This window comes from Coenobita brevimanus, chromosome 55, assembly GCF_032717465.1.
Source record: "Coenobita brevimanus isolate Jiangsu-jjx chromosome 55, ASM3271746v2, whole genome shotgun sequence".
Lineage (NCBI taxonomy): Eukaryota > Metazoa > Arthropoda > Malacostraca > Decapoda > Coenobitidae > Coenobita > Coenobita brevimanus.
Genome location: NC_137008.1, coordinates 57,359,643 through 57,373,612, shown reverse-complemented (window position 1 = coordinate 57,373,612; position 13,970 = coordinate 57,359,643). Strand labels below are relative to the sequence as shown.

Sequence of the window (13,970 nt, the reverse complement as noted above, 5' to 3'; positions counted from 1 at the left end):
TTTGAGCTCCAAGCATGACCTTGATCTTGGGACTAAACAGCTGGTTGTTGCGTGCGACACATCGTCATGGTATGGGGAAAAATTGTGCGATTATACCAAAATCTGTCCATGCATGTGGGGGTTAAAGCAGACACAAAATTGCAAGTGGACTGATGTACTGACATACTGATGGAACTGCACAAATCTATTGTCCTCATCCAGTTTCACTGGTAGTGGACTAATAAACACCACATTCAATCACTCAACTAAAGCGTATGCGTGATGGTCTCACTTCTCCAAATCCCTCCACAATCCATCAAAATCCGAAGTGAGACTCACAGCCCTACAGATACACATTCAGGAATGAGACCAGCAGTGGTGAGGTCCCACATTATTTCTAATTGCTTAAGCCAAAGTCTTTTCTGAACTAAGTAAAACTGACCAGGACAAAAGAGAATAAAAAATAAGGTGTCCCTAGGCTGAAAACATCAAGATCATTCAGCCCTCCCCTCACTTTAGGTATGCCATTCACCTTTTCAATATCGCATGAAGATTACAAGTATTTTCTGCTTGGGGGAGCCCTGTAATGTGAAGAAATTAATGAAAACTACATCCTCCAGTTCATTAAGCCTTTCTGAGCATGAACAAAACAAAATACAGTAAATATTCCACCACAGTACAGAGATTATGATTCACCACAAGAGAAACACACTGTAATACTGTACTGACCTTGTAAAAGTGTAGTGTTCGGCCGCACTAGAAGATTAATCCATTGCTGAGTTATTTCAGACAAAGTGTTGACCTCACATCCAAAGTATGCTTGATTTTCAGGTTTTGAAAAGACAACATATGCCTTGGAGAATTTCTGTCAAAAGGGTAAATGCCTCAGTTTACAAATGCTTCTAAATTAAAAGCTATACAGTATACACCAGTAAATGATCATACAGTATTTTAGAAACAATCAGTAAGCATTTACTGACACTTGGGCTTTTATCATTCTCTCAGTTGAAAAAGGTCATCTGGGATTAAATAGAACAGAACAGCTACTAGTGATGTTCTGATCATAAGAGGGTTTATGGTAACAGTACTTACATTCTCAGGCCCCTGTGACTTACTCTCGGGTTAAAAAAAAAAAAAAAAAAAAAAAAATCATGTCATGAAACTGTCTGGCATTAACATGAAAAGAACACATGTACTAGAGTTGAATCAATGATGAGAAGGTTAAAAACAATAAAATAAGGTAAGCATGAAGGGATTTTGGAAGGTGTAACATACTGTATGTATGCTGTGGATGGAAATCTGTTCAATATATTTATTATCTTTTACGATGGTAGCAATGAACGTGTAACAGCTGATGGATATTTGAGTGATTTTATATCAGAGTTGAAGTAAGTCAAGGGAATGTTACATCCACACAGTCTGCTTCATTTCTGTTGCTTCATTTTGAAAGGCTTTGTAAATACATGAATGTGTCAGTTTTGTTTACGTGACAGCAGCTCCATGCTGCACAATCTCAGGCAACAAAACTGTTCATTCCCAAACCCTGAGGGACTGAATTGAGATGATACTGGTTGCCCTCCATCATCAGGTTGCTTCCCTCAAGCTCATAAAGTGCAAACCACCATCATTCATATACTTCTCCATCCCATCCCTCCATACCATCCTCACTCTCCCCCTCCACTTATCCTCCACCTCACTCACATATACTCTTCTAGTCAACCTCTTATTCTCCTCTCTCTCTACAAAGCCAAACAATTTCAGGGTACATTACTTCTCATAACACTTTGTCTGTGTGTCTGTCACTGCAAAACATTTCCTTCACCCAAAAATTACTGTATCTACTGTACTAAGCAAGGTCATGATATCACCAATATTATGAAGCACTGTGCACCAGAACTTGCTCAAATGGGGGACTGCAAAGCAGGCTCTGTGGTATGGCAATGTGACCAATTTAGAAACTACTGCAAAATTAATTCAAATGTACATCATCGTCTTGGAAATGGTATTACGCATCTACCCATGAAATATTTTCGCTCAACTTACCACAGTTACAAAGTTGCTGTGGTTGGAAATTTCTCCGTTGCCTGGAAACTTGCATCTATACAAATTCAGTGAGCTGCTGGTCAGTCCAATAAGCCATACCTTGAGCATGATTTGCTATCTATCTACTGACAGACATCTTAATCCCATAAGGGCTACTTTTGATCATTTATTTCATATTTCCCTCCATTCTCTTAGCCACTGGTGGCCTTGCATTCAGCTTTATCATCAAATGCCAATTTTTCTAGACAGGTTTGAGCTTTACACACTGCTAATACCATGGTAAATGGATCAGGAAATGAATAAATTTTGTTCACAGTTGCTACTGTTACGTTGTTTCTAAGCTCACTCGAGAAGGTGGGTATGAGATATGATAGAAAGATTAATATCCCAGAAAAATTGCGTGAAGTTGCTCAAAGGAGAAACTTTGTTGTCCATTATTAAAAATCCCTCTCATGTGAGGCAGGCTACATGCCCCCAAAGCTGACATGTATAGGGTAAGTCACACTCCAAGGGTTAAACAAAGAACAAAGCAAAACAAAAAATATTTTGCCACCCATATCTACCTCCCTATTAATGGAGAGACTGACCACCTGGGTATATGCAGCTGCAAGTAGTACTGTCTCTGAGCACCAATGCAGTGCTTTAGATATATGTAAAAAATACAGAATAGTCCCTCAATTATCCAGACACTCATTATCCGAACACCGGACCTAGGCTCTATTAAACCATTATCTGAATTTACTTGCTATTATCCAGACATAAAAGTGCCCGAGAACTTCGGCCGACCAGCCAACATGTCCAAACATTTGGTATCACGGCCACTGGGCTTGAGCCATAAGCAGGACATAGTCTGTAACTTACACCCAGCGCTAAAATGTCCGTCCGTCCCTGTACTGAATGGTCAAAATCACGCGCTCGTCTGATCACTCCCAATGAACCTCCAGCACCCGAGCAATACGACTGTAACCCACAAGTGGTGTCAAAACATCCGTACGCATCCCCATCAGATGTTCAGTATTGCGTGGCCACCTGGCTAACTCCTTCCTGCCTGCCACTGAGATTGTAACACAGACTGCAAGCCATGAGTACATGTTTGGTGACAGCAGTCGTTGGCCTCTCTATTGAACGTCAAGTGTTGTGCAGCCACCGGGCTAGGTCTTGCCCAACTACCACCACCATCGAACACAGACCACAAGCCATGAGTACATGTTCGGTGATGGTGGTTCTCTGCCTCTCTACCGAACGTCGAAAGTTGCGCAGCCACCGGGCAAAGTCTTGCCCAACCGTCACCACCATTAAACAGACCACAATTCACGAGAAAATGTTTGGTGACAGCTGCCGTCTGCCTCTCTACCGAACATCAAAAGTCGTGCAGCCACCAGGAGACACACACACACACACACAGATTCCTTCCCACGATATGATTACAACATCAGTACAGTAATTTCTGTAACAATGCATACGATAGTAAGGTACGGAGTACAGTCCTGAATGTGTGTATGTACTGTACAGTAAAAACCTGTGTTGGGGAGCTATGAAGGATTTTGTTATACTGTATAAGGCAAATGAGCAATCAAAGCCATCCCCGTATACAGTACTCGTCAGAAGTATTCAGCGTTGTCCGCCGGGCACGCAATACTTATGGCCCAAAAAGAATCACCCATTTTTGGGGGTAAGAATTGAGCCACAAGTTTGAGCTCCGAGCATGAAGTCACGGTAGCCTGAGGCCTTCCGACACGCTGGTTGGTTCCCGCCTCAGTCGCCCACGGGCTGCCTGAGAGAGAGGAACTCTGCCGAGTGTCCCTCTCAAATTGCGCCATTTTTTACCGAGTGTCCCAGAGTGTTTTGGCCTTTAAAACTTTGTTATGGCACCTACCCGTGAACTATCGAGTGAAATCATATCCCAGATCATTGCTCTAAAGGAGGCAGGCCACCAGACAAAGAAAATTAGTGAATTGGTTGGTGTGGCACGATCGACAGTGCGTCGTTGGTGTGCGCGGTTTCAGGAGGAAAACAGTGGTGAAGTTCCCACAAAGAAACTGAGGTCTGGTAGGCCTAGAAAAACTTCCCCAAGGTCTGTTAATGTTTTAAAACGTGCAGTGGAGTTTAATCCTCGTGTGAGTGCAAGGAAAATTAAGGAGAGCAACCCAGAAGTGTTTGGTGAGGTGTCAGTGAGAACAGTGTCTCATAGGGTGCATGAGCTTGGTTACACAAGTCACAGGCCTGTGAAAAAGCCTCTTCTCTCTAGCAGCCAGAGAATTCGTAGGCTTGCCTTTGCTAATAAATATCTAAACTGGGGTGAGGAGCAATGGTTGTCAGTTTTGTGGTCTGATGAGGCAACGTTTAGTGTTACCTGTAACAGAGGAGCACGCAAAGGTAGTGACCCACTTGACCCACGGTATGTAGAAAGCACAGTTAAACATCCTGATTCACTCATGGTATGGGGTTGTTTCTCAGGGAAGGGTTTGGGGAAGCTTGTTGTACTTCCCAAGAACCTCAGAGTGAATCAGGATGTTTACCTGCAGCTTCTGTGTGATCATTTACCAGACTCCTTCGAGCTAACAGGTGAACGAGTGTTTCAGCAGGACGGTGCACCTGCTCACAAGGCCAAATCGGTCACCAATTGGCTTCGTGACTGCGAGGTATCATTCATGACAGACTGGCCAGGAAATAGCCCAGACCTCAACCCGATTGAAAACCTCTGGTACCTCGTAAAGAAGAGTCTCCAAGGGAAGGACGTGAGCTCTCTGCCTAAGCTGGAAGCCGCCATTTGTGACTCCTGGGACAAAATACCGCTCCAGCACCTCAGGAGCCTCGCCCTTTCACTTCCAAGACGTCTCAGGTCCGTGAAGAAATGTAAAGGCTACCCTACGAAGCACTAAAGGTAAATAAAATGCATTATTTATATGTTTTTTCAATGTTGAAAGGTTTGTTTCTCAGGAGGGACGCAGGGCGCTCCATACTTCTGACGAGCACTGTAGTGTTTACCAACATTATGATGGGACTCTCACCCTTACAATAACACTGTGTGGCATTTGAAATTGGATCTTTATTTTGACCAAGGTGGTACTTAAGAAGCTGTTCCACATAACTCTTGATAAAGTGTCAGTCATATGGAATCTTGTATCAGCATATTTTCTTAAATTTCCTCATTCTACTGAATATTTTCACAAAGAAATATCTACACACCTGCATTTGTTTTGAACTATATAAAGACTGAGATATCTCAGACTTTTATACTCAACCTCTCCTTACATTCTGATTTCTCATCTTGGCAAGACCATGGAGGTTGTGCCGCACTATGATGCGCAGTGGCTGGGAGGAATTACTGGTCTGGGTGTTGCTAAAGCCCAGACTGAAAAGTTGGTAGTGGACATTGGTGCCTGACCACTGTTCACAAGACTGAGGCTGCAACAGTAAACAACATATGCATTACAATTCTACATCTGTATTAGCTACTTACATTATGAAATTCTCTACTGTATAGGCAGACCTGGGGTGGATTCCATGACATCACTTTTCACACAGAACTCTGTTACTTGGGGGAACTGACAAATTAGCTTAACTGGTAACAATGAAACTATTAGACAATTTTTCTTTATTAGGCTGGTCCTTGAAAAAAAAAAAAAAAACTTCCAACTAGTGTACTTACTTTATTTTTTCCTAACCTAACCCTACACAAATATGGATATGCTTTAAATAATAATAAAAATAATAATAATAATAATAATAATAATAACAACAACAATAACAGGAGGCACTAAAACCACAATACTGATCACCTACATCATGAAACAAAATTACTTCCAGTCAAGGATCATATGGATAAGAGAGGCACACACTTAAGCTCTTCAGTTAAAGACCCATGCCATCCTTGTAATGAAATTAAAATTACTTCCAATCCTGGAACATATTAATATGAGTTACACAACAAATCACTTCAGCTTGAGACCCATGCCATCCTTGTAACTTAATGTTCCATCATCATCATCCACAAAGAAACAAAAAAACAACAACAACCCCTCAACACTACACTGGGTACTGTATTTCGCCCATGCCCCTCCTCCTCCTCCAAACTCTACACATCACAAATGCTTACAAATACTGCAGCCATCCAAAACCTTCAACCAGGTAGCATCTTTCATTAACCACCATCAGATATTTACCTCTCACAAACTACCCTACCCACAAAGACACATCTAACCAGACTGTAATGTGGTCACCACCATTCCCTGCTATAACACCAACACAAAATACAGTAATCTCTCAATTATCCGGATGTCCATTATCCGAACAATCCATTATCCAGAAGCTGTGATCTGGCTGTTTGAAACCATTATTTATCCATTTTTCCATTTTATCCAGACAAAATGCATGCGTCCAGGTGGATATTACAGCCGCACAAACATTTTTCACCCAGCCAGGCTGGTTTTTTCATGTTTTTTCTTTCATGTCACTGCAAGGCATGGCCCTGCAGTGGTGACTGATTGTCTGTGGTTCATGGGTCTGCTTAGCCATAGTAAATGCTTGGCTGTGGTTTACAGGTTTGCTTGACCAGATATAGAGGTACTGTATTAAACAACAGGAACAAGTGTTGTGCGATGTACAGCAGTGGTTTTTTACAATGGCTTTCAAAGTTAGGCTAGGTACAAAGGGGGGCCAGGAAAGTCCATTAACCGGACAGATCCACTTTCCGGACATGCCTTTGGCTCTATTTGCGTCGGATAATTGAGAGATTACTGTACAACTCACAAATGACCCACTATGCAAACCCTGCAATGTAGCCAACCCTCACCATATCACATTTACTCACTTCATGTACCACACTATCACAACACTGACCTCCGAACACACACCACAAAGCCAGCCAGAAGACAGGGTGTGTGTGCTGGGCAATCCCCAGGCCCTGTCTTCCCCCTTACTACTTTTTTTTTTAGTCAGCCCAAACCCCACTAACCGGGCTAATGTAAGGCCCGGCCTGCACTATAGATGCAGGAAATCTTTAAACAAACAAACAAACAAATGACCTCTGAGAGCAACTGATTAAAGTGGCTGACTTCCAACAGTCCATGAGTTCACATCCAGATGAGTGTAGGGTTGCTACAACAAAAATACAACAACAACAACTGCATTTTCCTCCTATCCCAGGGGTTAGGTAAGAAAAAATACCATTCATATACTCTCTGTCTGAAAATGATAGATAGAAACCCTCTTTCTTGGCAATGGCCTACAGCATATTTAATTTGACAAGGATCCATCAGCTGAACTGATGACCATGTGCAGCCAGTTTGGTGGGTTGATTTGACTAGTAATCAAGGAGACTTATTTCTACCTTATAACTAAAGCACATTAAAATTCATCTACTGTAATTGTAAAACAGTATCGAAATTTGGGTGAATTTGGACTCTGCAATTTCAGACACTTTTTCAACAAAAAATTTTAACACTGTACTGGGTATCTTGTATACAAACTAACCGAGCAGAGATCTGTTTGCACACGTTTGATCCTGGCATACTATCCTGCTACAATATTAAGTAATGACCAAGTATGGAGAAAACAAAATTTCATGCATTTTTCCCTTAAAATACATGAAACTGTTAAACTTTCTCTAGCACACATGATCTAGAGCACCTGGAAAAAATAATATATGAAATTATTTAGACTGATTAGTAAAATGAAAAATAAAGATAAAGGTACTACAGTGCAACCTCTAAAATTTGAAGTGTTTGTGTCCACAAACTATCGGGGCTATTGAAAAGTTTGAACTTTAAACAGATCAATCATCTGGGTATCCTTGTTATAATTCTCATAGTTTTGACATACCGTACTTTTGAAACAAGCTTTGGGGATAACTTGCTTACTCGGGAATCCTGTTTTCCAACATTTTTATACCACAGCAGTTTCTTTTCTCTATTAACTCAAGCTAAAGATAATTATCAGTAATACTTATTAATAACCATGAAGTATTTTTCTTGTCTCTTCGCCTCCTGTATGCCCACTTCTGTTACAAATAACTTCTAATATTTAATGTCCATCAGTAAGTTGTGAGGAAAAATAATTTTGCATTCAGTTATTTACTGTATTTAAAACAGAAACACACGAATGCTATATTGTTGCATGGCAAATGATCAGCTGATATTTGTTTTGAAGTGTTTATAACAAGACAATAAATGTGCTTGATGTGAAACCACACACTACTCTTCACTTGACTCTGCACTGCTGACTCAGATTAGTTTACTCTTTTAATAGTGTACTTTATTTTAAGAATGTGAGTGCATTCAAGTACTTGGGTAGTGTGATGAGTAAGGATGGAACTTTGGGGGATGAAGTACGTGAAAGGGTACAGCAGGGAAGGAAGGTTGTTGGCACACTGAAAGCAGTGATGAGAAATAGGGAGGTGAGTATGGAAGTTAAGAAGTCACTGCATGATGGTATTGTGATCCCTACCCTGACGTATGGAAGCGAGGCGTGGACCTTGCAAGAGGGGAACAAGTCAAGAGTGAGAGCAGTGGAAACGAGTTACAGTACTTGAGAGGAGCATGTGGAGTGACATGGAGGGACAGGTTGACGAATGAAGAAGTGAAGGAACGTTGTGGGGTAGATGTGGATGTGGTTGAAAAGATTAGGAGAAATACACTGAGGTGGTTTGGACATGTGGAGAGGATGGAGAATGAAAGACTGACTAAGAGGGTGTATGTAGGTGAGGTGGAGGGAGGGAGAGGGAGGGGTAGACCGAGGATGAGGTGGAGGGATGGAGTTGAGAGGTATATGAGGGAGGGGGGGGTGAGTTGGGGGGAGGGGAGTCAAATGGTGGGTGACAGAGTGACTTGGAGGCGTTTTGTCTGCGGCCACCCTTTGCGGGATTAGGGCGTCGGGCTAGATAGATAGATAGATAGATAGATTTTAAGTTAATTCACACACGGGAGGTTGTATGTTGGAGCCTTTATGAACGATACGATATGAACGATATGAATGCAATCATTTTGTTTAGGTGAGAGAAATAAGTTCCAGCAGTAAAAAGTTAGATCTACAGATTGATACAGTAACCAATAATGCATGGGTTTTCACAAAATACGGACAACAACCGACAAAATTAACTGTAATCATCAGAAAAACTTTATCACAATGAAATGTAGACTATTAACTGAGACTAGTTAAAGTAAACGTAAAAACATATCCATCATTTTAAATTTCCACTTATACTGCTGTTGTTTCTAAAACCTTACCTTTATGTGGCCTGCCCAGTCTGTTTTAAGAGTGCTACTCCACGGCTTTGAAGATGAAGGCTGAACACACTCAGGTTTTGAGTCATGACCAGAACTCCCCACATGTGATGGTTTCAGCAAAGAATCCTGCATATCTAACAAGTTTTCCAAAACATTGTCAGTGCTACTATCACCAGTTTTAAATTCACTATCTGCAGTTCTTCTAGGTGTGCTCCCAGTAGTTTTGCTATTATAAGCACTGGTGTTCCCAAGTATTTTGCAGGCATCAGACACAGATTCACCTTTCACAGAGCTGGTGTTAATTTTTCTTGGAGAATGATTTCGAGTTTTACCAGTTGCTCGAGCTTCTGGAGAACTCTTGGTTGGTGAATCTTCTGCTTGTGATTTTTCCTGCTCTCCTGATTTGTGTTGTGGAGTACCAGGAGTGAGGCTACTATCCATTTCTTGCAAATTCTTGCCTACCCGTCCTTTTCCAGTACTTGTATGATCATTCTCTGCAGCATTTATATTTGATATTTTGCTCTTTTTTGGACTCTGATTATTTGTCATTGTTTTTCCTTTTCTTTTGTTCTTATGTGTTGGGGATAATGATGTATGGCATTCTGTACCAGACTCTGGGACACCAAAGCAATCACTGCTGGCTCCTGCAGTTAAATCAAAGAAGTCTTCATCATATTCTGCTGGCTCATTGCAAGGTCCAGTTTTTCCTTGGGCATCCCCTTCATCTATTGCAGAATAATGAAAGATTGCAGGGCTCTTCATCCTGTTCAGAACAAAAGTAATGATTGATTAAGCTCTCACAAATTGAATTAAAGAGCTCAGAACAAACTAACACACTGAATTAAATAGCAGTAATTTTTTTCTGTACAATGTAATTGATACAGTACCTTACCAATTATTTTTAAACAAAGACAAGATAAATGCGTTGGGAGGTGATACAAGTGGACATGTATGTGAATAACCTTACTGGTAAAAGGAAGTGGATGATGGACTGAGTTGATGGACTGGGTGACTGTTGGACTTGGTGACTGGACTGGGAATAAAGGGGACAGAATACCTGAATAAGGAGATAAGAATATAAGAAGAGAGGATTACTGAAGTATGCCAGTTGGCCCATTCTAAGTAGGTCCTACAAGAGTAACTAAACAACTAAAATATGACCAGGATAGTAAAAAAGAAAGCTCCTTCCAGCCCACCAAACCCTCCAACCAAAGTCAGCTAGAAAAAGTCAGAAGGAATATCACTAAATACAGAAAAACTGTCATGGACATTTTATGGGAAAGTGCTAAAGGAAAAATGGAGACTATCAGTATCCTGAAATGTGTTGAACATGGGCATAGGAACAATGTTCAAGAAAGATCAACATTACATATGAATCAGGAGGTGCTAGAGGTCAGACTGATTATTTTTTACTACAGTTATTACGGAGCTTCAATCGGATTGAACCTGTGTAGGTTTATATCCAAGGGAGGGTTGGGGTTTATTGCTCACGTTATGACACTCAGGGATGTGTGAGGCTGATCACTCTCAACTTAACCCCTTAAACGCGGCTGTGTACAGTCGTTCCCCCCCGAGTGGCGGGGTTGTATCGCGGTCTGAGTACCTGTAGGAAAATATTCGCCAAAAATCAGAGATTAACCCTAGAACATTATACTTGGTATGGCAGATAGTACTTACATTCAGCTTTCTCCAGAGACAGGTGTTGAGCCTTCGTGGACTACCCAAGACTTGTGGAGACTTGCAAAGTTGGGTAACCAAATCTTCACTTTCACACCTCCAGCAACCCGGTTTCCCCTCTACCACAGCCTCATTCTGTCGCAGTAAACTTTATACTACAACGTAAAGGTAGTTAGGAATCCGTATTTGTACAATAAGCACTGAAAATAAGGCTAAAATCAACGGAGCGTATGGCCAACATGCACTGTGGCGGCGGTCTTCCCGTCACTCAACAAACATTTCCATTTTCACAGCTAAAAACATGTATACTACATTATTTTCAATCATATTACTTCCCAAAAGATCACCACGGCGCGCTTTTTATTCTGCCTTACGTCTGCCACTTTATTCTCGTTCCTGTCGGCCGCTTGCACTGACTGGGAAGAGCTAGAACTCGCCATAATCTCACTTTGAAAGCCTGCAGTAAACTGACGCTAAACAGGGGCAAACCGTAAGAAAAAAAGCTAGTGTTACAACTGGGGAAACAAGCGTTTCCTAGTAGCATAAACTGCTTGTGAGAGGAGAGCGCAGATTTACAGTTCTGAGCGCTCAGAGCGCTGCCATGTATCACAGCCAGGCTGGCCGGGCCGTGGTGGGGGGGGGGACGGGGGGAAAACGCGATATTTGGCAACAACTGAGGTCAGCAGTACAAAGGTAAAGTATGCTAGTTGTAGCTAGAGGGTGGTGGTACTGATAGACAATACCAGCTGGAGCCTGCTTGCCCGCGGTTTTTCAAAATTTACTCAAATCGCAAACGCGACGATCCGCCGTTATGTCCTTTGGGCCGACCGTCGCAAATGCGACGATCCGCGTTTAAGGGGTTTAATGTCAGGACCAACTTGCCTAGCCCCAGGCTCCTACACTCCTCATGGGGCAATGTAGGATTGGATGATGAATGAATGAAAGGAAATCTAGATGAAAGCATGTTATGTGATGATGGGCAGGAAGGAATTTGCTTCACAGCACAAGTTGCTTGAGTGTGATATAATACTGATGAGAAGTAGGGAATGGAAGAAAGTGAATGCCCTACAGTAAGAAGAAGAATGTGGAAACTGAAAAATCAGAATGATAATAATGCATTTCATGATGCGATATGCAGAGTGGATGAGACTATGCGGTAGTCCTGGTAATAAATGGAATCCCTGAGACACATTAAAGCATGACCTCCTACCAGCAATGGACAAAGTCTGTAGCTGGAAAAGGATTCACCATAACAATATATCATGCTCGTGGAATGGCAGTAGATAAAACCATAAAGTGAAGGTTGTTCAGCACCTTGAAAAAATAAATAAATAAATAAAGTGGCAGTACAATGCTGCATCTGGTTGCAAAAATTAATAACTGGAAAAGAAGGCATTGTACACCAAGCCAAAAAAATATTACAACCAATATAGCATGATATGTAAGAGAGATGTTCCAGAAGCTAAGTAAATGTTAAGTAGTACATACATACATACATACACCATCTAATCCTGTGTTGTCCCATTAGGGGTGTAGGAGCCTGGGGCTAGGCAAGTTGGTCCTGATATTTAAAATGAAAGTGACCAGCCTCACTCATACCTGAGTGGCATTGCACAATAAACTCCAACCATCCCTTGGATACAAACCTACACAGGCTCAATCCAGTTGGAGTGCCTTAATTACCCACTTAACCACAAGGTGCCATAGTTTGGTTAATTATAATTACCACCCAACATGGTAAATGGTTTCCTGGTCTAAAGAAAACAGAAATATACCAGTGCTGAAGCTGGCAAAACAATGTGTGGAAAAATTACTCAGGCAAATGGTTTCCTGTACACCAGAAACCATTCACTACACTGGGTGGTAACCATATAACCAAACTATGGTGCCTGGTGATTTAGTAGGTAATTAAGGCACTCCAACCAGATTGAGCCAGTGTAGGTTTATATCCATGGGAAAGTTGAAGTTTACTCCTCACGTAAAGCCACTGAGGGATGAGTGAGGCTGGTCACTCTCATCTTAAATGTCAGGACCAACTTGCCTAGCCTCAGGCTCCTATGTTCTTCACGGGGCAACACAGGATTAGATGATGATGATGATGATGATGATATGATCATAATGATAATGAATGCTGAAAGTTCAGAAATCATGAGTACTTGGGAAGAAGTTTGTAAAAGACTCCTGACTATGGGGCCTGACTGGCCCAAGCATACCCTGGACTAGCAATATTTTTTATTTATTTATTTATTTATTTTTTTTACCAACAGAGGAAGGAAAAACAAATGAAATGAAAAAAAAAAAAATCCATACACCAGATTACTGGTATATTTCATTCATGAAAAATCTGTAACAGTTGGACTTGAACAGCTGTAGGTTGAAGCTTGGGGGGAGGAAACAACTCTGGGGAAGCGAGTTCCACAGAGATGCAGTTCAGGGAATAAAAGAATTCTGACAGGCAGAAGTTCTGCAATATGACAGTGACATTCCAGTCATAAGTGCTACCAGATAAGAAACGCTCCCTCCTGACTGACTATAAACTTATGAAAAACAAATAAAATGAAAACTGGCAAGATGACCAGGAGCTCTCGGTTAATTACTGAAGATGATATAAGCATCAAAATGGTAGATAGCTGACAATCAATACAATGTAACAGCGAACTTGATGATGAAAAGAATGATATAAAAACAACGCAGGTGATGGGAGTGTTTTTACATCCTGCTGGATGTAGAAAATGACTGAGGAAGACATGTCAATATCCAGAGTGAAAGAACCAGTAATGAACATACAACAGGAGAAGCTGAGATGAGCTCTCACAAAAATGAAGAATGGAGAATTGGTGAGACCATCAGAGGTATGTTCAGAGAGCTGGTACAAAGCTAAGAGGAAAGGGGAATGGCTACTCCAGCTATCAAGATGTGTGAGGAGGGAGATTCCACATGACTGGAGGTGAAAGTAAAATGGTAACTCTGTACAATAATAAAGTGATATAATGAAACGTGGAAGTGTGGCTACACCAGAGACTGACATTAGGGCAATTCTTTTGG

The 13,970-nt window shown here is 41.4% G+C and overlaps 1 protein-coding gene across 1 annotated transcript in view; it reads right to left on the bottom strand.

The window, feature by feature from the left end:
* The window catches only part of LOC145401235 (little elongation complex subunit 2-like), a 66,669-nt gene that overhangs the window by 16,400 nt on the left and 36,299 nt on the right, over window positions 1-13,970 (bottom strand). The window contains exons 11-13 of the mRNA XM_080273555.1: window positions 9,249-10,011; window positions 5,278-5,430; window positions 709-844 (exon numbers count right to left, since the gene is read on the bottom strand). Coding sequence (XP_080129681.1) covers window positions 709-844; window positions 5,278-5,430; window positions 9,249-10,011 — 1,052 coding nt within the window. The remainder of the gene's footprint in view (window positions 1-708; window positions 845-5,277; window positions 5,431-9,248; window positions 10,012-13,970) is intronic.